Source organism: Squalius cephalus, assembly GCF_949319135.1.
Source record: "Squalius cephalus genome assembly, chromosome: 2".
Classification (NCBI taxonomy): Eukaryota; Metazoa; Chordata; class Actinopteri; order Cypriniformes; family Leuciscidae; genus Squalius; species Squalius cephalus.
In genome coordinates, this window is record NC_137123.1 from 32,216,325 (window position 1) to 32,240,876 (window position 24,552).

Here is a 24,552-nt window from a genome sequence, read left to right on the forward strand (position 1 = left end):
AGAATTACAGAGATAACAGGAAAAATATTCAACAAAGTTAGTTTGGGCTGTACATCAGCTCTAGAAGAGTATAGTGTCATTAGAATACAACTATCATTGTAAGTACAAAAGCTCTCATGTGTTTAGAGATTACTAAAGCATGTATTCTTCTGTACAGAGAATGAGAGTGAGGCAGAACTTGAAAACCCACGGAAAGGATCCTCAGCGGTCTTACACTGCTGGCATTCAGTCAGTGTGGCCAGTTTTCCTTTGGTTATACACTCACCTAAAGGATTATTAGGAACACCTGTTCAATTTCTCATTAATGCAATTATCTAATCAACCAATCACATGGCAGTTGCTTCAATGCATTTAGAGGTGTGGTCCTGGTCAAGACATTCACCTGAACTCCAAACTGAATGTCAGAATGGGAAAGAAAGGTGATTTAAGCAATTTTGAGCGTGGCATGGTTGTTGGTGCCAGACGGGCCGGTCTGAGTATTTCACAATCTGCTCAGTTACTGGGATTTTCACGCTCAACCATTTCTAGGGTTTACAAAGAATGGTGTGAAAAGGGAAAACATCCAGTATGCGGCAGTCCTGTGGTCGAAAATACCTTGTTGATGCTAGAGGTCAGAGGAGAATGGGCTGACTGATTCAAGCTGATAGAAGAGCAACTTTGACTGAAATAACCACTCGTTACAACCGAGGTATGCAGCAAAGCATTTGTGAAGCCACAACACGCACAACCTTGAGGCGGATGGGCTACAACAGCAGAAGACCCCACCGGGTACCACTCATCTCCACTACAAATAGGAAAAAGAGGCTACAATTTGCACAAGCTCACCAAAATTGGACAGTTGAAGACTGGAAAAATGTTGCCTGGTCTGATGAGTCTCGATTTCTGTTGAGACATTCAGATGGTAGAGTCAGAATTTGGCGTAAACAGAATGAGAACATGGATCCATCATGCCTTGTTACCACTGTGCAGGCTGGTGGTGGTGGTGTAATGGTGTGGGGGATGTTTTCTTAGCACACTTTAGGGCCCTTAGTGCCAATTGGGCATCGTTTAAATGCCATTGTTTCTGACCATGTCCATCCCTTTATGACCACCATGTACCCATCCTCTGATGGCTACTTCCAGCAGGATAATGCACCATGTCACAAAGCTCGAATCATTTCAAATTGGTTTCTTGAACATGACAATGAGTTCACTGTACTAAAATGGCCCCCACAGTCACCAGATCTCAACCCAATAGAGCATCTTTGGGATGTGGTGGAACGGGAGCTTCGTGCCCTGGATGTGCATCCCACAAATCTCCATCAACTGCAAGATGCTATCCTATCAATATGGGCCAACATTTCTAAAGAATGCTTTCAGCACCTTGTTGAATCAATGCCACGTAGAATTAAGGCAGTTCTGAAGGCAAAAGGGGGTCAAACACAGTATTAGTATGGTGTTCCTAATAATCCTTTAGGTGAGTGTATGTGCCTTAAAATGTTCAATTACAGTTGTAACTTCAGCATTTGACCAGCACACTTTTTGTCCTTTCCACAAGGTTTTCAATTCCTGCCTCACGTTCATTCTCTGTACAGAAGAATACATGCTTTAGTAAGAATACATGCTTTAGTAAACTCTAACTATATGAGAGCTCATGTACTTACAATGGTAGTCATATTCTGATTTAAACCTCAGGTACCTTGAGAAACTTCAGTGGTTTCTCGATGGGCATCTTCTGAACACCTGTAGGAAATCAGTTATAGACAGATCAGAAACTCAGATGTAACTCAAACCTGCATCTAGAACTTAAAACTGGTTATACATCTGATATCTAAAAATTACATTTCAAATGACATTCAAAACATTATTCTGGAGATGGAATGTTGTGTTAAACATCTCCTTTTCAAAGTTTTTGACCAACATGAACATGATAAACTTATTGGTTTGGTACTGATTCCATTAATTTTGTTCTAGAAAAATTGTTATTTATAATAATATCTGATTATTGATAACTGATTTTTACAATTAATGGCAAAAGGAATGTTTAGAAATGTAATCTGATATTATCTTCTGGCACACTATAGTATGATATATATATATATACATACACTATGAACAAAATTCTAAACGCTTTTGTTTTTGCTCCCATTTTTCATGAGCTGAACTAAAAGTTCTAAGACTTTTTCTATGTACACAAAAGGCCTATTTCTCTCAAATATTGTTCACAAATCTGTCTAAATCTGTGTTAGTGAGCACTTCTCCTTTGCCGAGATAATCCATCCACCTCACAGGTGTGGCATATCAAGATACTGATTAGACAGCATGATTATTGCACAGGTGTGCCTTAGGCTGGCCACAATAAAAGGCCACTCTAAAATGTGCAGTTTTGTGTGGTGTCGGGGTGTGTGGGGTGTCGGGGGTCTAGAAACAAGTCATTATCTGGTGTGACCATCATTTGCCTCACGCAGTGCAACACATCTCCTTCGCATAGAGTTGATCAGGTTGTTGATTGTGGCCTGTGGAATGTTGGTCCACTCCTCTTCAATGGCTGTGTGAAGTTGCTGGATATTGGCAGGACCTGGAACACGCTCTCGTATACGCCGATTCAGAGCATCCCAAACATGCTCAATGGGTGACATGTCCGGTGAGTATGCTGGCCATGCAAGAACTGGGATGTTTTCAGCTTCCAGGAATTGTGTACAGATCTTTGCAGAATGGGGCCGTGCATTATCATGCTGCAACATGAGGTGATGGTCGTGGATGAATGGCACAACAATGGGCCTTAGGATCTCATCACGGTATCTCTGTGCATTCAAAGTGCCATCAATAAAATGCACTTGCGTTCGTTGTCCATAACATACGCCTGCACATACCATAACCCCACCATGGGCCACTCGATCCACAATGTTGACATCAGTAAACCGCTCACCCACATGACGCCATACACGCTGTCTGCCATCTGCCCTGTACAGTGAAAACCGGGATTCATCCGTGAAGAGAACATCTCTCCAAAGTGCCAGACGCCATCGAATGTGAGCATTTGCCCACGCAGTTCGTTTACAACGACCAACTGCAGGTCGAGACCCCGATGAGGACGATGAGCATGCAGATGAGCTTCCCTGAGACGGTTTTTTAACAGTTTGTGCAGAAATTCTTTGGTTATGCAAACCGATTGTTGCAGCAGCTGTCCGGGTGGCTGGCCTCAGACGGTGTTGGAGGTGAAGATGCTGGATGTGGAAGTCCTGGGCTGGTGTGGTTACACGCGGTCTGCAGTTGTGAGGCCGGTTGGATGTACTGCCAAATTCTCTGAAAAGCCTTTGGAGACGGCTATGGTAGAGAAATGAACATTCAATTCACGGGCAACAGCAGGTGGACATTCCTGCTGTCAGCATGCCAATTGCACGCTCCCTCAAAACTTGCGACATCTGTGGCATTGTACTGTGTGATAAAACTGCACATTTTAGAGTGGCCTTTTTTTGTGGCCAGCCTAAGGCACACCTGTGCAATAATCATGCTGTCTAATCAGTATCTTGATATGCCACACCTGTGAGGTGGATGGATTAACTCGGCAAAGGAGAAGTGCTCACTAACACAGATTTAGACAGATTTGTGAACAATATTTGAGAGAAATAGGCTTTTTGGGTACATAGAAAAAGTCTTAGAACTTTGAGTTAGATCTATAATTTTGTTCAGTGTATATAACTGGCTTAAAACCATTTTTCTTTGGTGAAAATACTAACGTAAAATTGCACTACAATATATATTGGTTTAAAATAATAATAAACATGTTCATAAACACAAACGTGTTATGCTGGGTACACACCAAAAGATAATCAGGCTGATTTTGGGCCGATTTCCCCCTTCTGACAATCCTAGCTGTGTCCCGATTATCTTGATGGTTATAGATTATCTTATCAGATTTTCCCTTGGTGTGAGGTGTGTTAAGAGTGTCCGAACCTAATCGGAAGAACGTCGGAGCCGCCCTGATCGCGAATCGCAAATATTCAACATGTTGAATATTTACGATCAGAAATCCTGAAATGTGGGGGGAAGCCCGAGGACAAACACACGCATGCTCTGGAGATTATCATGTGAAAGGAAACAATATCCAATCAGAAAGCGAGATGAAGGAAGACGGAAGCATAAGAAACGCAGTCATGGCGCAGCACAAACTGAAATTGATGTGGACAGCAGAGATGGAGGATCAGCTTGTTGATTTGTGGCACAAATGTTTACACAACGTGTTGTGTAAAACTTTTCCAAACACTATCATCGCAATTGCTTCCTGCATATCGTCCGCCATGCTTATTCTGAGGTCTCTAGAGTGTTAACAGTCGAGACTCTGGTTGCATGGTCTTTAGGGTTGGGTATCTAGAACCGGTTCCAAAATGCCAAAAACCGGGGATTCGATAAGACGCGCGCACTTCGATTCCGCTTATCGATTCCTTACTTTGGTGATGCTCACATGCGTGAGGTGAATGGCAGTGAGCATTTGTTTACAGTTGTATTGATCTGCCAGGACCTGCCTGCCGCACATGCGCTGTACGTTATATTTACGATGGCGGAGCGCAGCAGACGTTCAAAAGTTTGGTTAAGCTTTTCAAAAAAAGATGAAAATACAGCGAATTGTATCACATGCAAGAAAGACATTTCATGCAAGGGAGGAAGCACCTCCAATATGATGAAACATTTGCTGCAACACGGGGTCAATTTGAAGGAATGCAGCGCATTTGATTCGGTGCGATCTCTCAACACTAAATTCCCTCTCCACTAAATTCACTTTCTCACACACCCCTCGCCTGACTGGAAGGGGTGGTGGTACTGGTCTGCTCATCTCAAACGATTGGAAATTTGATCATTTACTAACTCTGTGTGACAACAGCTCTTTTGAATCACATTCAATTACTATCACTAGCCCTATTAATATCCATTTTGTAGTTGTATATCGTCCCCCAGGGCAGCTCGGCAGTTTCTTGGAAGAGCTTGATGTGCTACTCTCGTCCTTCCCTGAGGATGGTACTCCTCTCGTTGTTCTTGGAGACTTCAACATCCACCTAGAAAAACCTCAGGCTGCTGATTTCCACACTCTGCTTGCCTCATTTGACCTCAAGCGAGTATCTACTGCGACTACTCACAGATCAGGTAATATATTGGACCTTATCTACACACGCTACTGCTCCACTGACCATACACTGGTCACTCCACTGCACACCTCAGATCACTTCCTCCTCACTCTCAACATCAACCTGCCACGGAACACAACACACACTCCTCCACAGGTCACTTTTCGGCGAAACCTACGCTCACTCTCACCCTCTCGTCTATCCTCTCTGGTCTCATCCACACTTCCTCCACCTGATCAGCTTTCAACACTAGATACTAACAGTGCAACTGATAATCTTTTCTCCACTTTAACATCCTGCTTGGACACCTTCTGCCCCCTTTCCTCCAGGCCAGCCCGCGCCACACCCTCTGCCCCCTGGTTATCTGATGTTCTCCGGGAACATCGTTCGAAACTTAGGGGTGCAGAGAGGAAGTGGCGCAAATCAAAAGATCCTACTGATCTTGGTCTTTATCAGTCCCTCCTCTCTTTCTTCTCTGATAATATCTCTACTGCTAAAATGACTTACTATCACAACAAAATTAACAATTCTTCAGACTCTCGCATGCTTTTCAAAACCTTCTCCTCTCTTCTCAACCCTCCTCCTCCTCCTCCTTCATCAACACTAAATGCTGACGATTTTGCTACATTCTTTATAAATAAAACAACCTCCATCAGCGGCCAATTTAGCAATCCACAAATTGACACACACACTTTTCCAGCTAACACGCACTCTCTACCCTCCTTCTCTCTACTCTCAGAGACAGAAGTCTCCAATCTCCTCCTTTCCAATCGCCCTACCACCTGTCCGCTTGATCCTATTCCCACTAACCTACTTCAAGCCATTTCATCCTCAGTTGTACCCACACTCACACACATCATAAACACCTCTCTTCACACTGGTACCTTTCCCACAGCATTTAAGCAGGCTCGTGTAACCCCACTGCTTAAGAAACCCACTCTAAATCCAGCACATCTGGAGAATTACAGACCAGTATCTCTCCTTCCATTCGTCGCGAAAACACTTGAGCGAGTTGTTTTCAACCAGATCTCTTCCTTCCTTACACAGAACAACCTCTTGGACAACAATCAATCTGGTTTCAAAAGCGGACACTCAACTGAGACGGCCCTGCTCTCAGTAATTGAAGCTCTGAGACTGGCAAGAGCAGCCTCCAAATCCTCAGTTCTCATCCTGCTGGATCTGTCTGCTGCCTTTGACACAGTTAACCACCAGATCCTCCTGTCAATCCTAAAGACGAAGGGCATCTCGGGAACCGCACTCCAATGGTTCAAGTCATACCTCTCAGGTAGGTCCTTTAGGGTTTCGTGGAGGGGTGAGGTGTCTAAGACACAACATCTAGCTACTGGAGTGCCTCAGGGCTCAGTGCTTGGACCACTTCTCTTCTCCATCTACATGACATCACTAGGATCTGTGATTCAGAAACATGGTTTTTCCTATCACTGCTACGCTGATGACACACAACTCTACCTCTCATTCCAGCCCGACGATCCGACGGTAGCTGATCGTATCTCAGCCTGCCTGACAGACATTTCTGGCTGGATGAAGGACCACCACCTTCAACTAAACCTTGCGAAGACAGAGCTACTCGTGGTCCCGGCCAACCCAACACTTCACCACAACTTCACCATTCAGCTAGACTCGTCATCCATAACTCCATCTAGATCAGCCAGGAACCTTGGTGTGGTAATTGATGATCAATTGAACTTCACAGACCACATTGCAAGAACTGCCCGGTCATGTAGATTTGCCTTGTACAACATTAGGAGGATCAGACCCTTCCTATCAGAACATGCTACTCAACTCCTTGTCCAAGCGCTTGTTTTATCCAGACTTGACTATTGCAACGCTCTCCTGGCTGGTCTTCCAGCTTGCACAGTCAAACCTCTGCAACTGATCCAGAACGCCGCAGCTAGAGTGGTCTTTAACGAGCCGAAAAGGGCACATGTCACTCCTCTCCTCACAAAACTGCACTGGTTGCCAGTTGCCGCTCGCATCAAATTCAAGTCACTGACGTTTGCCTACAGAACAACCACTGGTTCTGCTCCCTTTTACTTTAACTCTTTACTTCAGACTTATGTGCCTTCCAGGAACTTGCGCTCTGCAAGTGAACGGCGTCTTGTGGTGCCATCTCAAAGAGGCACAAAATCTCTTTCTCGGACCTTTACCATGACTGTTCCCTGCTGGTGGAATGATCTGCCGAACTCAACCAGAGCGGCTGAGTCCATAGCCACTTTTAAGAAACGGCTGAAGACACTTCTTTTTCGACAGCACTTGATCCAGTAATACTAACACTTTCTCTCTACTACTCTATTCTGTTCTATTAAAAAAATGCGTTTATTTAAACTGAGAAGGGTCATAGCACTTGCATTTTGTTGTCCTACTGCTAGTTTAACTGCTTCTATTGTTCTCATTTGTAAGTCGCTTTGGATAAAAGCGTCTGCTAAATGAATAAATGTAAATGTAATGTAATGTCAACAGCAGTACCACAGGTTTCCACACACCAGATAAAGCTACTAGCAGCAGCAATAGCAGTCTCTCACACTCAGGTACAAAACTAGAGCCGCATAATTCTGGATAAAATGAGAACCAGTTTTGTTTAAAATAGAGATCATGAATAAATACATCAGACAATTAATACGAGTCGAGTCTATAATTCCTTAAAGTGTTATATATATACAGTATATTGTAAATTCAGATGAATTGTCACAGTTTTACTGGTAATAGCCTAAATGTAACAAGAATAAAAGGTAGAAAAAAGTATTTGCTCTCTTTTTTCTCTCCAATAAATCGAAACCAAGAATCGTTAAGAACCGGATTCGATAAGCAGAATCGGAATCGTTCAAATTTAAATGATACCCAACCCTAACGGTCTTTTCACATCATGGCACACCACACACTATAGGAGCAAAACGGTTAAATCTAGGATTTTTTTGTCCTCATGTTTGTGGTCTATCACATTTTGAAAATCTTATAAGATGTAAAAATCTTTTGGTGTGTACCCAGCATTAGTTGACACATACCAACATTACTGGAGCTCCAGCAGGAACATCACCTTCAGAACCGCTTTCATCAGGATCACTGGCATCAGAGTCCGTCATACTGATCTCATCTTAAAGAAAAAGAGACATTTAAAACAAGAACATCTTCAGTTTAACCTGTATTCAGAAGTCATTTATGAAACATGACAAATGGCACCGTTTAATAATAATAATCATATTAATAACAACTATAATACTTCACTAAGATCACTATTATTAGAATTATCGCCTAGACAGTGATATACTAATACTGTCAATGAAAAATTTATATTTTATAATGAGTATATTATTTTACAATAAGAGGTTATAATACTTTCTTAATTTCTTCACTTAAGCTGTTATACTGGCAGAAACCTGCAGTCTAAGTGAAAACAGGTTTATAAACGCATCTTATTGCAAAATTGTATTACCACAAAAAATGTGGATATAATGCGAATGTGAAAATAGAGAGTAACTGGTGCTGGTTGCGTTCCCAAATGCATGTTAAACTTATGGCACATGCAGAGATGGAGTTCACTGCATTCATTCCCTGTGAAACGAGGCATGGAAAAAGCCAGATCATGAGCTGATCGAGCGAGCAAAGTGTGCTCTTCAGTTTGAAACACGCAGCACAACAGACTACAGACTTTCTTATCGTCTTTTGCGATTTGATAAGGGCATTAAGCCATGTTGTGCTTTTGATTTTAGTATGTTTGAGAGACGCTTTGCCAAAGCAATTGCGCAAAAAACAAAGACAATTTATGTTATTATGAGGCGTAAAAATATTTTCGGTTCTTTTGGTTCAAACTGTGGAGGGACAGATTAGACTGTGGTGGGTCACTAGAGTAAAGGTAATTAATGGTAACACTATGAATTTTACTCCTCCCAAAAATGCCACATAATAAACAGGTGAGAGCGTATTTTAGGCTATATGACACGTTATAGTGAGATATGACTATTAGAGACAAAGGATTCAGAGATTCTCCAAATGAAGCAGCACAGATACTTGACTACATTAACACTGACTGATCACTGTCATAAAACATAAAATTAAAACAATTTCACATTATCAATGATATACTTGAGCAAAAGAAGGCTGATGACGCCAAACTAATTCAGGTATAATGGGACATTTCAAACCACTCAGTATTAATACTGATCAAATTAATGAGATGAATAGTGACTTAAGATTTAAAACACTGTGACATAAGTTGTAATCAAGTATAAAGTTAAAACCCTATAAATATATGGTCATAACCAATCAGGGATGCATGAAAATAAATGCTCATTATTAATGTTATCATTGTCAATCCGATAAGAAAATTAGGCCGCTATATTAACACTAATAAATAATGGATTACTTCCTTCAGCTTCAGCTGTTCACCATGATGGTTTTGAAATGTTTGAATCACAAATCTGTGAAATCAGTGCATTGTTACAGGGAGAGTTCGCTTGTGGAATTGTAAGTTGTAATATTTTTTATTTTTGTTATATATCTGATTTATCTCATATAGGATGCATTTGGCTGAGTTAATGAGTGCTGCAGTAAACACTTCACTGTAGGCCTACCGGTGGTCAGCAAAACATTATTTATGATTGGGACTGTCATATATACATAACACTATAATGAGCAAACTATTGCATTAAAAACGTCGTGAATTATTTGGGTTTAGTTGCTGTGTTTCAGTGTGTTGTCCTGGGAGGAGCGCATCCACAACAGGAGTTTCACTATGTAATAGTTGATTACTATTAATAATAGCTCAAATTAATCTGTGCATGATTTTGTGCAAGTATACGTTGTAATATTGTGTTTATTTTGTATAAATATCTAATTTATCATATATAGGTTGTGTTCCGTTGAGCTAAAACCATCTAAGAAAGCCTCAGTTTAGGGGTGTTCCTTCAGCTCTTTAGGCCATTTCATTTTAAGTTTAATGTTGTCTAATAACTTGTTTGCATTTTAATTTCATTTGATTTATTATTATTATTATTATTATTATTATTAAGGCAATAGATGTTTTCAATGTTAGTTAGATGTTAGTTCACAGTGCATTAAATTAACAGATACAACACTGGATCCTAAAATGTCTTGGAAAATGTTGAGATTAACGTTAAGTAAGATAAACATTAAGTAAATCATGTAGAAGTATTGTTCATTCATTGTTAGTTCATGTTAACTAATACTAACAAGATGAAACCTTTTTATAAAGTATTGCCATTTTTTTATAAAGAAAGTTGGAAATATGAATGTAAAATTAATTTTAGAAGCTAAGAAACCTTACACTGGTTCAAACTAGGCCACTGTACTGTATATGTTTGATTTATGTTGAAGTGTTTGGGACATTGGCTTTAAAGTCGGCATGAAACGGAAGTTGAGATTGTCATTTTTTCCTTGTTGTGATGTATATCCGAGTGAAACTGCTTCTGAAATTAGAAAAAAATGTAGGGCGGGGCTTGATTTCATCCTTCGGGAATTGATTGGATCGTTGGAGATTGGGCGTTGCAAACAAAATGGAGGCAGATTTGAATGCCAGTTTACACTCAGTTGTGGAGGATTTCTCTCCACCGGACTCCCCACCGTTACCCTCCCATGAAGGATTTTTTTATTGAGGAGCCCAGCGACGAGAACGAGGACAAGCAGCTAAATTTTCAGGCAGGAATCAGACCATATTTATATGAGCCTCCCGCGAAACGAGACAAACGCCGATAGCCGCACCCTCATGGGCTCTGGCCGCACCCTTTCGCCATGGCACGTGACCAAAAGAGAAGAGAGGTCGTTTCGAGGGGGGAGGGAAGGGTAATGTATTTGATTAAAGATTATAAGGGTACATGAATTTTGAAAAAATAATGAAGTGCACAGATAAATCATTTATAATAAACACTACAATATTACATATAAAAAGAAGATTTGTCAAATTTGATTTCATGCCGACTTTAAATGATGTGCATTTCGTTTTTGTAATCAGGCTTTCAAAGTATATCAAATTTTGGATTTAGATTCATCGGCTAATATATCAGATATCGGCTTTCGAATATAAAGAATGATCAGTTATCGGCCCAAATGTTCATATCGCTCTATCCCTAATTTGATTTCCAAAAAAACAATACCTTCTGTACATCTCTGACTTCTGACTGGGACGGGGACGGACTCTTCATTTCGAGAGTGGAGGGTTCAACCTCACAGAGAGTCTACAAAATATAACATTAGACATGAAACAGTGGTGTAAATGTGTGAACACTAGATCTCACAGATGTCTCTGCTTCGTTTGCTCGTTCTCTTCCAGCACAACTCTCACTTACCTTGTCTAGACCCACAGTCAGAGCAGCACAACCGTCTCTGCCTGATGACCACTGGCTCTTGTGGCTCATCTGAGAATATGAAATTAAGCGTTACATACAGAAACACTTCACCTAAGAGTTTAAAAAAAGCATAATAAATGGAATATATAAAGGATAATGTACAGTCAGTCAGTAATTAATACAAAATAAACTGACAGGATAATAAGGGTCCTGATACACAGCTACCTATCAATAAATATTTGCACATGAAATACTGATTTGAGATAATATACAAGATTACAAAATAGTTAAAGTTTTCAAATCAATATTTCAATATATAAATGCTACCACAAGGTAATGTTCACGGCTTTTATGCATCACATTACATGTGTTTTCATTACAGTGTGTCAGGTTGTGTGTAGCTTTACACCAGTTTTATGAGGACACCGTTTTATGAGGACATCATAAGAACAGTTTCCTGATGTTTGACTTGACAGAAGAATCTCAGTGTGTTGTGTAAGTTTGACAGAATCCTGGTCTATGAGGACACTAGTTTTACTGGGACACTGGTAACTAGATACATTTGGACGGCACTGAGTTCAAGTGTGTGTATGTATGAGAGTGATACGAGACATTGCGCCTGTGCTAGATGTACAGTAAGTGATCGTGACTCACTTCTTACACACACAATCATAATTCAGGGACTGATAACTGTGGCAAATAATCTGTTTCTGAGGAAACAGAGTTATTACATTAACTTATTGGATACCTTTAGATTTGCTGTATCTTGTTCAGGTTTCATCTGATTCTTCAGAGTTATCATCTGAAAAAAAAGTAGTAAAAATATATAAAAAATACAAATAAATACTAATTTTAGTATCACTTATTGAAAGCCAAACAGAGGTTGCTATTTTTTACCAACTTCTTCAATGATTATATTTAATCTGACAAGCACAAATAGTTTTCGCTATTGGTATTAGCCACAATGAGCTGTGAATTATGGGTTATCAGTAACGATCCTAATATTCCATATGTGTGTCCCGGTAAAACTAGTGTCCTCATAGACCAGGATTCTGTCAAACTTACACAACACACTGAGATTCTCCAGTCAAGTCAAACATCAGGACATTGCTCTTATGATGTCCTCATAAAACAGTGTCCTCATAAAACAGGTGTAAGACACACACACACTTGACACACTGTAATTAACATGCATGTAATGTGATGCATTAAAGCCATGAACATTAACTTGTAGGGCTGCACAATGTATTGCTTTATCATTCATACCCATCTGTGGTAGTGACATTGCAGTATAGGCCTCTGTGAAGTCAGGCTATATAAAGACTCAGCCGTGTTATTTTACAGTTGATTACTCAAGGTCTGTACCTAAATGCTGTTAGACTTACCTGGAATATATGAGGCATTGTTTATTTCACATCTTTGTTCATTTTTTTTTATCTCTGCTTGCAATTTATTATTTTCTATGCAGATGCAAACCCCTACAAAATCACACCAATCATTCTAGAATGATTAATTATTTCCAAATAGAGCTATTCAAGTCATTTGGTGAAATTGCTTTTCATATTGAAAAACTTTTGTTAATGTGAGTTAATAAAATATGCAAATTCATGTTCGTTCACAGTGTATTAAATTAACAGATACAACACTGGATCCTAAAATGTCTTGGAAAATGTTGAGATTAACATTAAGTAAGATAAACGTTAAGTAAATCCTGTAGAAGTATTGTTCATTCATTGTTAGTACATGTTAACTAATACTAACAAGATGAAACCTTTTTGTAAAGTGTTGTCATTTTTTTATAAAGAAAGTTGGAAATATGAATGTAAAATTCATTTTAAAAGTTAAGGAATCTTACATTAGGCCATTGTACTGTATATGTTTGATTTATGTTGAAGTGTTTGGGACATTGGCTTTAAATGATGTGCGTTTCGTTTTTGTAATCAGGCTTTCAAAGTATATCAAATTTTGGATTTAGATTCATCGGCTAATATATCAGATATCGGCTTTCGAATATAAAGAATGATCAGTTATCGGCCCAAATGTTCATATCGCTCTATCCCTAATTTGATTTCCAAAAAAACAATACCTTCTGTACATCTCTGACTTCTGACTGGGACGGGGACGGACTCTTCATTTCGAGAGTGGAGGGTTCAACCTCACAGAGAGTCTACAAAATATAACATTAGACATGAAACAGTGGTGTAAATGTGTGAACACTAGATCTCACAGATGTCTCTGCTTCGTTTGCTCGTTCTCTTCCAGCACAACTCTCACTTACCTTGTCTAGACCCACAGTCAGAGCAGCACAACCGTCTCTGCCTGATGACCACTGGCTCCTATGGCTCATCTGAGAATATGAAATTAAGCGTTACATACAGAAACACTTCACCTAAGAGTTTAAAAAAAGCATAATAAATGGAATATATAAAGGATAATGTACAGTCAGTCAGTAATTAATACAAAGTAAACTGACAGGATAATAAGGGTCCTGATACACAGCTACCTATCAATAAATATTTGCACATGAAAATTACAAAATAGTTAAAGTTTTCAAATCAATATTTCAATATATAAATGCTACCACAAGGTAATGTTCACGGCTTTTATGCATCACATTACATGTGTTTTCATTACAGTGTGTCAGGTTGTGTGTAGCTTTACACCAGTTTTATGAGGACACCGTTTTATGAGGACATCATAAGAACAGTTTCCTGATGTTTGACTTGACAGAAGAATCTCAGTGTGTTGTGTAAGTTTGACAGAATCCTGGTCTATGAGGACACAGTTTTATGAGGACATCATAAGAAAATGATCCTGATGTTTGACTTTGACTGAGTGTGTTGTGTAAGTTTGACAGAATCCTGGTCTATGAGGACACTAGTTTTACTGGGACACTGGTAACTAGATACATTTGGACGGCACTGAGTTCAAGTGTGTGTATGTATGAGAGTGATACGAGACATTGCGCCTGTGCTAGATGTACAGTAAGTGATCGTGACTCACTTCTTACACACACAATCATAATTCAGTGACTGATAACTGTGGCAAATAATCTGTTTCTGAGGAACACTGGTCGCATGGCACTGCTTAAGCATGGAAACCCTGAACTCACCTTTATAATGATTGCTGAATCTGCCCTGGAGCTCATCTGTGTCTGTAAACGGCATGTCCTCTTCCAGATCTTGATCTTCTCCTTAGAATAAAAGCATAGAAAAAGACTCTCATTAATCACGACCATTGCATTTCATTTGACATATTATTCAAAAAGCTTGTTTTAAATAAATTGATCAATTATGGTAAACAGCATTCAAGTTATTTTAATACTTTATTATATGATATTTAAGGAATATGTTAATTGATAATAACTATTCATTCATAGATTTCATTCACAATTGATAAATTATAGGCAATAATAGTGACAGTATTAATAAGACTGAATCAGACTGACAGTTCTAATAATAGTCAGAGTAGGCTATATTTTATTATAGTCAGGAGTAATAAGAGCACATATTTGTGTCTTAATGTGTTTAAAGCAAGCAGAACTGTAGTAATATTAACAGTAGCATATCAGGATACTGTACTGGGTGAAATAGCCTCCCCTTCACATACTGTAGTCATGACAACGCGTTATTATGATGGCTAGACTATTTTATGAGATCAGAAAAGGTAGCAGTTACAAATATAGTGCAATCGAAAACGAGTTTAAAATGACAAGCATCGCTGATTCCCTCATGTCAGTCTGTAAACAGAATCACTATGTCCGCTAGCACCGTTAGCATCACGGGCTAGCTGCTTTCTAACTGTAAAACGAGCAGCGAAGAGCATACAGAACATGCACAAACAAGCCAACCGGACCCACATGCTACTAGAGAAGCAATTAAACAACATTATAACTTACCTTTTGGATAACAGTTGCCTTCATCAGGTCCACAGATGTCTTCTCAGGTGCAGGGGATTCATAAATTTTGGGGCATCTCGCCCGGGGGGCGGGGTTACATCCTGCGTCACATCTCTCATGCGGGTTCTCGTCGACCAGGCTCACAGCGCGCACCATAGCGCACAGAGGCAGGCACAGAACTAGCTAGCGAACCTAGGTCTTAAATCTAATAAGTTATGTTTTTTACAATACGTTTTTTGATGGAAAAGGGATGTTTAATTTCCATAGTTTTTGTTTAGTGAACGAAAGCGAAATCAGGAATTGCGGTCTTTCAGTTTGTTTATCGTTGCCTAGCTACCAAGGGTTGTACAAGATGCGCTGTAGCCAAGTCGCGTTTCATATTAACAGATGAATAGGCTTCGCTCAGTTTATTAAATACATCCAACCTGAAATGTCTCTTACAAACTATGAAGGGACAATGAATCAATACACTGACATGGCAATGCTAGACAGATAGTCTACTTTGTTTGCACAGTCCTACCGTGATTTTGTCACTCTTCTCTCCACTCCTAGACCTGCGTCTGGTGACAGCGGGGAAACTTTTACCTCGATAAAGTTAGGCCTACTTGTTGTATTGCAGAAAAGAAAAGTAAACTTCCACTAAACTCCAGTTAACCATGTTTCTTCTTTAGGTGATTCAAGCAGTAATGACTAGACTCAATACTGCTATTACAGGTGGAATTATGAAATAGAAACAGGCCTTAATGCAAGATTTTAATCATACACAATAAATAGAACATTTAAATAATAAATTAATCAATAAGTCAGGACAGCCCATTCATGCAGGTAGTGAAATAGTTAAATCAAATACAAATACACAGTAAAAAAAAAGGTTGTTAACCTTAACCCGTTATCAAGTCAATTAAAAAATATATTTCATGGTGTGCATGGTGTGTTAATTGTTTGTGTATGGTGTGTATGTGGTTTATTTTTTTTTATTTTTTTTTGTAATGCAATGTTTTCAACATAGGGAAATATATACAGCATTTGTCAAATTTTCCCTTAACCCCCCAACCCACCCCCAATCCCTTACCAACAACACATGGATCAGCATTAGTCAGCAGAGTACAAATACATGTGTGAAGTAATCATACAAAATAAACACACAAAAAAAACAAAAAACAAAAAAACACCATACACAAACAATTAACACACCATGCACACCATGAAATATATTTTTAATTGATAACGGGTTAAGGTTAACAACCTTTTTTTTTTACTGTGTATTTGTATTTGATTTAACTATTTCACTACCTGCATGAATGGGCTGTCCTGACTTATGATTAATTTATCAATTAAATGTTCTATTTATTGTGGATTGACATGATTAAAATCTTGCCTGTTAATAAGTTAATAAATAATCAATAAGGCCTGTTTCTATTTCATAATCCCACCTGTAATAGCAGTATTGAGTCTAATTAGTCGTTACTGCTTGAATTACCTAAAGAAGAAACATGAACTGGTTATGGAGTTTACTTTTCTTTTCTGCAATACAATAAGTAGGCCTAACTTTATCGAGGTAAAAGTTTCCCCGCTGTCACCAGACGCAGGTCTAGAGAAAAGTGACAAAATCACGGTAGGACTGTGCAAACAAAGTAGACTATCTGTCAAGCATTGCCATGTAAGTGTATTGATTCATTGTCCCTTCATAGTTTGTAAGAGACATTTCAGGTTGGATGTATTTAATAAACTGAGCGAAGCCTATTCATCTGTTAATATGAAACGCGACTTGGCTACAGCGCATCTTGTACAACCCTTGGTAGCTAGGCAACGATAAACAAACTGAAAGACCGCAATTCCTGATTTCGCTTTCGTTCACTAAACAAAGACTATGGAAATTAAACATCACCTTTCCATCAAAAAACGTGTTGTAATAAACATAACTTATTAGATTTAAGACCTAGGTTCGCTAGCTAGTTCTGTGCCTGCCTCTGTGCGCTATGGTGCGCGCTGTGAGCCTGGTCGACGAGAACCCACATGAGAGATGTGACGCAGGACGTAACCCCGCCCCCCGGGCGAGATGCCCCAAAATTTATGAGTCCCTCAGGTGCAGAGTTTGTCCAGTCCAAACAGGAAATGACGTGACGACGAATGACTACACCTCTGATTACGTTGTACTTATCATAATATAAACAGGATTTTATTTATTTATTTATCATATATTTAATGCACAATTAATAAATTACAGGCAAAAATACTTAAATAATTAGTATTTTGCATTAAGTTGCTACACATTTTAAAGCTGATTGAAGCTCCGCCCACTGGCGCCATCTTGTTTTCGCGATCTCCCGCCTACCGGTACCGATCTGACCAATCACTAAAGCTGATTGAAGCTCCGCCCACTGGCGCCATCTTGTTTTCGCGATTTCCCGCCTACCGGTACCGATCTGACCAATCACAGGCCCCAAAGAATACACTTGTGTGAAAGATGTAAATTTTTGAAAAAAAAATTTTCAGGGTTTTGTGGTATGTAAGGACATGGCGCCAAACTTTGAGAGGGAGCTTCTGGAATGTAGTAAATGACATCTACGCTGTCGGATTTATGAGGACATGGCCTCTGTCCTCATAAACCCAAATGTCCCCATAGTGCTGGTGCGTATTCAGGTCAAAAGTCCTCGTAAACCACAAAAACAAACAAACACACACACACACACACACACACACACACACACACACACACACATTCTGATCACCTCCACCTGTTGTCATATACACCATCTAACAAACACCCATTGTCTGGTCTTGTGGCTCATACTTGTGAATTACCTGACTACTTACCTCCACTTCTATTCCCCACCATCTTCATCATCCCCCTCGTTCACTTGGCAGTCTCGGAATCCTCCTCAGGCCTGGGACCTGTATCAGAAAGAGATATTGTTATTATCAAGCTGTTATCCATTTGGATACTTAACAAATCCTTGTGAGTTGTATTCCTTTGAAGTATCCTCATTAAAGCCTTGTGTTGATTCATCCTCATGTCTGTCTTCATCAGTTGTGACACACAATGAGAGAGAGAGAGAGAGAGAGAGAGAGAGAGAGAGAGAGAGAGAGAGAGAGAGAGAGAGAGAGAGAACATGGAACAGATTCAGATTGACTGATAAGAGTCAATCTGAATATTTGCTTTACCATACTATGATGTTTTCACATCATGGAAAAGCAAAGCAATAGAGCAAATAGATTGTTAGCTTCTCTAAAATGTAGCAATACATCCTGTGAGTAAGCACCTTTAAATAACGAGAGAATGTCACATCTAAATTTATGCTTTAGAGCATTGGGGCTCTGATGCTCATCACCTGTTGTCAGGGCAACGGGGAGTTTTCGTACAATGATAAAGTGAACACCCATGACAGAATGTTTTAATGTGGCTAATGCTGTCACTGTGGTGCCACTGAGACAAATATAGAATTAGGATTGATTAAGCCACAATGTCTGTATTTCTATTAGATCGATTTATGTATTGCTGACTGTTCAATTTAATTATGGATAAAATAGATATTATAGTATATTTTCTTAATTTCACAGCTTCTCAAGGTCACTATACACATCAAAATAATCACGCATAAGTGAGTTGAATAATTTGAATTGATTTTTATCTTCATTAAAATGCAAGTTATGTTAAAATTAAATCCAGAGGTCATCTTGTTCAGGGATCATTTGGGTCAGTGCAGAATTCCATTAGACAACTAAAACATCAAAAATATCACAAAAGTGGCCCCTATAACTTGTGTTATATTTAAATAGTTCTGAAGCCTTAGCAGCAAATGACCAAAATGTAAGATGTTAATGTCTGACATCCGATTCATAGGATATGAATCATGAATAAATTTATTTATTTTTCTATTCTTTAAATCAATTCATTCAGTTCGATTTTTTTTTCCCTATACTTATTTTTATAACTTAGTTTGTATAAACTCCATTAAATGTACCTCTGCATACAATTCAGTTAATTTGGCAGATAAACACCAACTTGTATTCCTTTTTACACATTTGCATTACACAATCAGCTCCAAATATACGATTTTTCTGATGTAGGCTAGTAAAGTTGCTTGGAAGCAGTGGCGGCTGCTGGTCTTTCAAAGAGGGAAAGCTCATGTTAGGCCTACATCATAAAAATTGTCCATTCATTTATACGTAAATTCTACCCTATGTTCCTTTTCAAGAAAATGCTCTGTCACCTTGTCGTACCAACTAGGCGTCTTTTCCAGTGACTTGACCAGTGTCTGTTGAGTTAAGTGGTTCTAACTTAACAAATAAACACGGAGAGAGATTTCCAACGAGTGCTCTCAAAGCATGACTTTATTACAGTTCCTCGTTTACACACTTCCCTGCCTAACCACACGGGGGCAATGTCACATCATGTGTCCTATAAAACCCCTTAACACTACATCCCCCTTTCTAAGATCAATTGTACTGATATATAACTCAAGATTAAACTAACCCCTCTGTACTATAACAGACTATATCAAAAGTTAACTATAGAGTTATAAATCAAACTGTATATTATGAAACATAAGCATATGAACATTAACTGAAAATCTGAACTAAGAAGGTGGGGTAGACTGCCCAATCCTTCTACTGAGTGTGGGGGTTTATTCTGCCCCGTAGAAATCACTCAGTCTCACCAGGGTAACCTGCTATTTAGCCACAAAGTCCTTCAGGTACCCTGGAGGTTGTCTCTCTCTTGCAGGGTAGCGTGCTGGAGGCTCAGGACTGGATGGTTGAACTGGACCCGGCTCTGCATGATCTGGCCTCACTGGCTGACCAGTAAGCTGCTCTGGCTCTGGTAAAATGGTCTGGTGGAATGGTCTGGTAGGATGGTCTGCGCTGCTGGCGCCACTGGTGTAGAGACGAGGTGGTTTCGGTTGCGGCGCAGGTTCCCTCTGGGAGTGTCAATGACATATGACCTTGGTGCTTCCGCCTGTCTTATCACTGTCCCCTTCTCCTTTATGTCCTTTACCCAGATATGGTCGCCTGGTATCAGTCTTTTGAGATGTTGAGCTCTGTGTCTTTTGTTGAAGTTCCAGCTCAATCTCTGTCTCTTCTTCTGTTCCTCCACCTTGAATTTGGTTATGTCAGTCCAGCCTGGATTGAGAGATGACAGAGTGACCGGAACTGTTGTTCTGAGCTGCCGGCCCATTGACAGCTGTGCTGGACTGTACCCGTTGGCGAGTGGTGTGGCTCTGTAAGCCATGAGTGCCAAATACGGGTCTTTCTCTTTCTGGAGGAGGCATTTAACTGTCCGCACGGCACGCTCTGCCTCTCAATTACTCTGAGCATATCTGGGGCTGGATGTTGTGTGTGTGAACCCCCACTGTGTTGCAAACTGAGCAAAGCTTTCAGACGAGAACTGGGGACCATTATCTGTCATGACCTCGGACGGTATGCCATGCCTGGCGAAGATAGACTTGCAATGTTCCACTACTGCTAATGAGGTTGTTGATGTGAGTTTAGCTACCTCAATAAAACGGGAAAAGTAGTCTACCACCAATAGATACTGGTTATCGTTCCACTGAAACAAGTCGGCACCCACCTTTGCCCATGGTCTATCAGGGAATTCTGTAGGCAGCAGAGGCTCTTTGGGGTTGATTCTTTCTTTTGCACATATGTCACAGCCCTCGACCACTTTCTGAAGCTGTGTACACAGTCCCGGCCACCAGACAGATTGTTTGGCTCTTTCACGACATTTTGCTATACCTTGGTGTCCTGCGTGCAATTTCTGAAGGATGTCTGTCTGTAGCAGCTTGGGAATTACAAGCCTACATCCTTTCAGTAATAAGTCATTCTCCACTGATAGCTCTTCCTCCACATGTGTGTACGGTAGGTAAGCTCTGTCTATTGTGGATCTGTCTGGCCAGCCCTCAGTACAGTACTTTTTCACTTGGCTCAGAATTTCATCACGTTCCTGGTGTTCCCTTATTTCTTGTAGCCTCTTTTCTGTAGCTGGGAGGGTTGACATAATCATATTTACGTACAGGTGGACTTCCTCTTCCTGCTCCGGCTGCCCTCTGTCTCTCAACGGCGCCCTTGACAGCACGTCTGCCGTGGCCAACTTCTTGCCGGCCACATGGGAGATGGAGAAGCTGAAAGCCATAAGTCTCATTCTGAGTCTCTGAATGCGTGGCGGGAGCTCATTAGGGGTGGGGGAGAAAATCGATTCTTCGATGCATCGCGATGCGGACGATTCTGAATCGATTCACAAATGTCAAAAAATCGATTTTCTAAAAAAAAATTTTTTTTTTTCTAATAACGTAATATTGACGGAACGCAAAAGGCGGAACTATAAGCGGACGTGCAGTGCGCGGACAGTCTGTGGCGTGCACATAACAGAGACGCGCACATAACAGAGTCGCGCACATACATAACAGACTCATGATGGCTGAGCGCCAAATTCGAACGGCACCTTCTTCGTTAAAAGCTAACGTATGTAAAATTGGCAATTTCATTGTTACCTATTTAGTATTTTTGTATGAGAGCTGCTTTCTGTATTGTTTAGTTTTCACATCAGTACACTGTGTAAACCGATCTGTTATACGTACGTTATACTGCAATATGTGCAATTTCAGTCACAAAAAGTTACATTTTGACTGTGCTCTCTGCAGATGTTCATTCACTTTTTTTGTATAAGCTGTTTTTGATTGTAGTATACAGCAAACATTTCAAGTCATAACTCTTTATTATTTAGTTGTGTATAAGAGTGGCTTTGTATGTTACTAATTGAAGCTACAGTAAGTTGTTCAAAAATGTTCATTTTGTCTTCTTAATGATTAAATTGGACAATTCTCTTCTAGAAAGACAAGGTGTTCAGGTGGAGAAAAAACGTTTTCTTTACCTTGACATGTTTCGACTGCAACCTGCAGTCTTCCTCAGTCAACACAATGTGATGTATTCATTTCTGTGTTCTACAGAACATAAGCTACATACAAATAATTCTGAAGTTATAACTACACGACACAGAAAGTGCTTTGAGTTGTTGTTACTCAATAAAAGAGTTAAGTAATTCAGCAGCTGACTTTTTTTAATACTGCAATCACTTTGTAGTGTATTTTCGTTTACTGTTGTGAAATGGAAAATCAATAATCGCTAATCGAGAATCGTTAATAATCGAAAATCGACTGTAATCGAATCGGGACTTCAATAATCGTAATCGAATCGAATCGGGAAATCAGACAGATTAACCACCCCTAGAGCTCATCCAGGCTCTTGGAGCCTAGTAACGGAACCAGAGGCTTGTGGTCCGTTTCAACGTGGAACGTGATGCCCACCAGGAAGTCTGAGAAGCGCTTGCACGCCCATGTGATTGCCAAAGCCTCTTTCTCAATCTGTGCGTACCTTTTCTCAGTGTCTGTGAGTGATCTGGAGCTATATGCGACTGGCTTGAGGTGGCCATCCTCCTGTCTCTGGAGCAGCACAGCTCCCAGTCCAAATGATGACGCGTCAGCTGAGACAACCGTCTCTGCTTTTGTGTTGTAGAGCGCCAGCCCTGGTGGCGTGCTCAGCTCCTCTTTGATGCTGTTGAAGGCTCTTTGTTGATCATGCCCCCACTGAAACACGTTTTGCTTCTTTAACAGGTCCCGGAGTGGCTGTGTCTTTTCTGTCAGATGAGGTAAGTACTTTCCCAGGTGATTCACCATTCCGAGGAATCGTCTCACTCCGCTCGTGTCCTCAGGCTCCTCCATGTCTGTCACTGCCCTCACTTTGTTTGGATCTGCTCTCACGCCGGCTGCATCTATGATCTGTCCGAGAAATTTGATATGGCTTTTTGAAAATTCACATTTCTCACCTCTCAGCGTGACGCCTGCCTCCTGTAGCCTCCCCAGCACTGCAAGCAGTCGTGTGTCGTGCTGGGCCTGTGTGTCTCAAGCACGTCGTCCATTTGGCACAGGACACCGTCGAGCCCCTCCAGTATCTGGGACATTCTCTTCTGATAGTGTTCAGGTGCCGAGGATATGCCGAAGCAGAGGCGGTTAAAGCAAAACCTCCCAAAGGGAGTGAGGAATGTTGTGAGGAGGGCGGACTCCTTGGCAAGGGGAATTTGCCAAAACCCTGAGTTTGCATCGATTTTTGAGAATAGTTTGGCGCCTTCTAGCTGTCCAAGTGTGTGTTCGACTGACGGGAGCATGTGTCTATCCCTCTTGACTGACTCGTTCAATTTGGTCAGATCCACGCAGATGCACACCTCATCTTTTCCTGGCTTTGGTACAGTGACCATTCCGGCGCACCAGTCTGTGGGTTGTTCAACCCTTGAGATCACCCCCATCTCTTCCATGCGTGTGAGTTCTTTTTTTACTTTAGACATGAGAGGCAGCGGGATTCGTCGTGGGGTTGATATGGAGAATGGTTTGGCGTCTGCTTTAAGCTCTATCTTGTATTCACCCTCCATCTTGCCTAGCCCTTTGAACAGTGCGGGGAACTGCTCCTTGACTCTCTCGACTGAGTCCAGTGCCACTGTGTCTACTCTAGCCACTAGCCCCAATGCCTGGATAGCTGGACGTCCCAGTAAGCTTAACTTCAGACCCGGGACTACATACACTTCCTGTGTGGTACTTTTACTGTCCGATTCTATGGTAGCTGTGAACTTCCCCTTCACCGTGATGGGCGTCAGACCTGGACCCTGCAGCACTTTCTTTGCTCTCTCTAGCTCTGGAAACTCCCACTTCTGAAATACATCTTCAGATAGCACTGTTACATCTGCCCCTGTATCTATTTTGAATACAGCTGTGTGCTCATTCACTTTAAGGTTGATTAGCCAGGGTTCACCATCTGAACTGACTGTGCCTAGGAAAGCTATTCCCTCCTCATCTGACACTGCAGTGTTAACTTCGTTGAGAGCCCCTGACCTGCACACTTTTGCATAGTGACCTTTTTTCTGACACCGGTTACATGCTACTTCTCTGGCTGGGCACTGGTTTTTGCTGTGTGCTGGAGTTCTACCACACCACATGCATGCCCGTGTCTGGATACCTGGCTGTGTCTGATAGCTGCTTTTATCATTTGTTCTAGCCTGCATTTTCTGCTGTCTTCCTTTGTCTTTGTCAAACTTGTGTTTTGTTTGAATGCTGTCCACGTCTGTAGCCTCTGCCCTGAAGTTACTCTTCAACAGGTCCTGTTGTTTTTTCACACTTTCGCTCTGACGCGCACGCATCACCGCTCTCTCCAGCGTTAGCTCCGAGTCCAGCTGCAGTTGCTCCAACAGTTT

The 24,552-nt window shown here is 40.7% G+C and overlaps 1 protein-coding gene and 1 long non-coding RNA gene across 2 annotated transcripts; one reads left to right on the forward strand and one right to left on the reverse strand.

The window, feature by feature from the left end:
* Positions 1 to 1,598: 1,598 nt before the first annotated feature.
* On the reverse strand, positions 1,599 to 14,657 carry LOC307154761 (uncharacterized protein; the record flags this gene model as incomplete). Its single annotated transcript, XM_079864848.1, has 7 exons — positions 1,599 to 1,722; positions 8,155 to 8,211; positions 11,228 to 11,308; positions 11,420 to 11,488; positions 13,506 to 13,586; positions 13,698 to 13,766; positions 14,532 to 14,657. 6 exons carry the CDS (start codon positions 14,655 to 14,657, stop codon positions 8,197 to 8,199), a joined length of 441 nt encoding a protein of 146 aa, XP_079720974.1. The 3' UTR covers positions 1,599 to 1,722; positions 8,155 to 8,196.
* Positions 4,781 to 7,424, forward strand: LOC307151927. The gene is made up of 3 exons (XR_013819949.1): positions 4,781 to 5,121; positions 6,150 to 6,387; positions 6,582 to 7,424. It is a non-coding gene; the product is annotated as an uncharacterized lncRNA (long non-coding RNA).
* Positions 14,658 to 24,552: the final 9,895 nt, after the last annotated feature.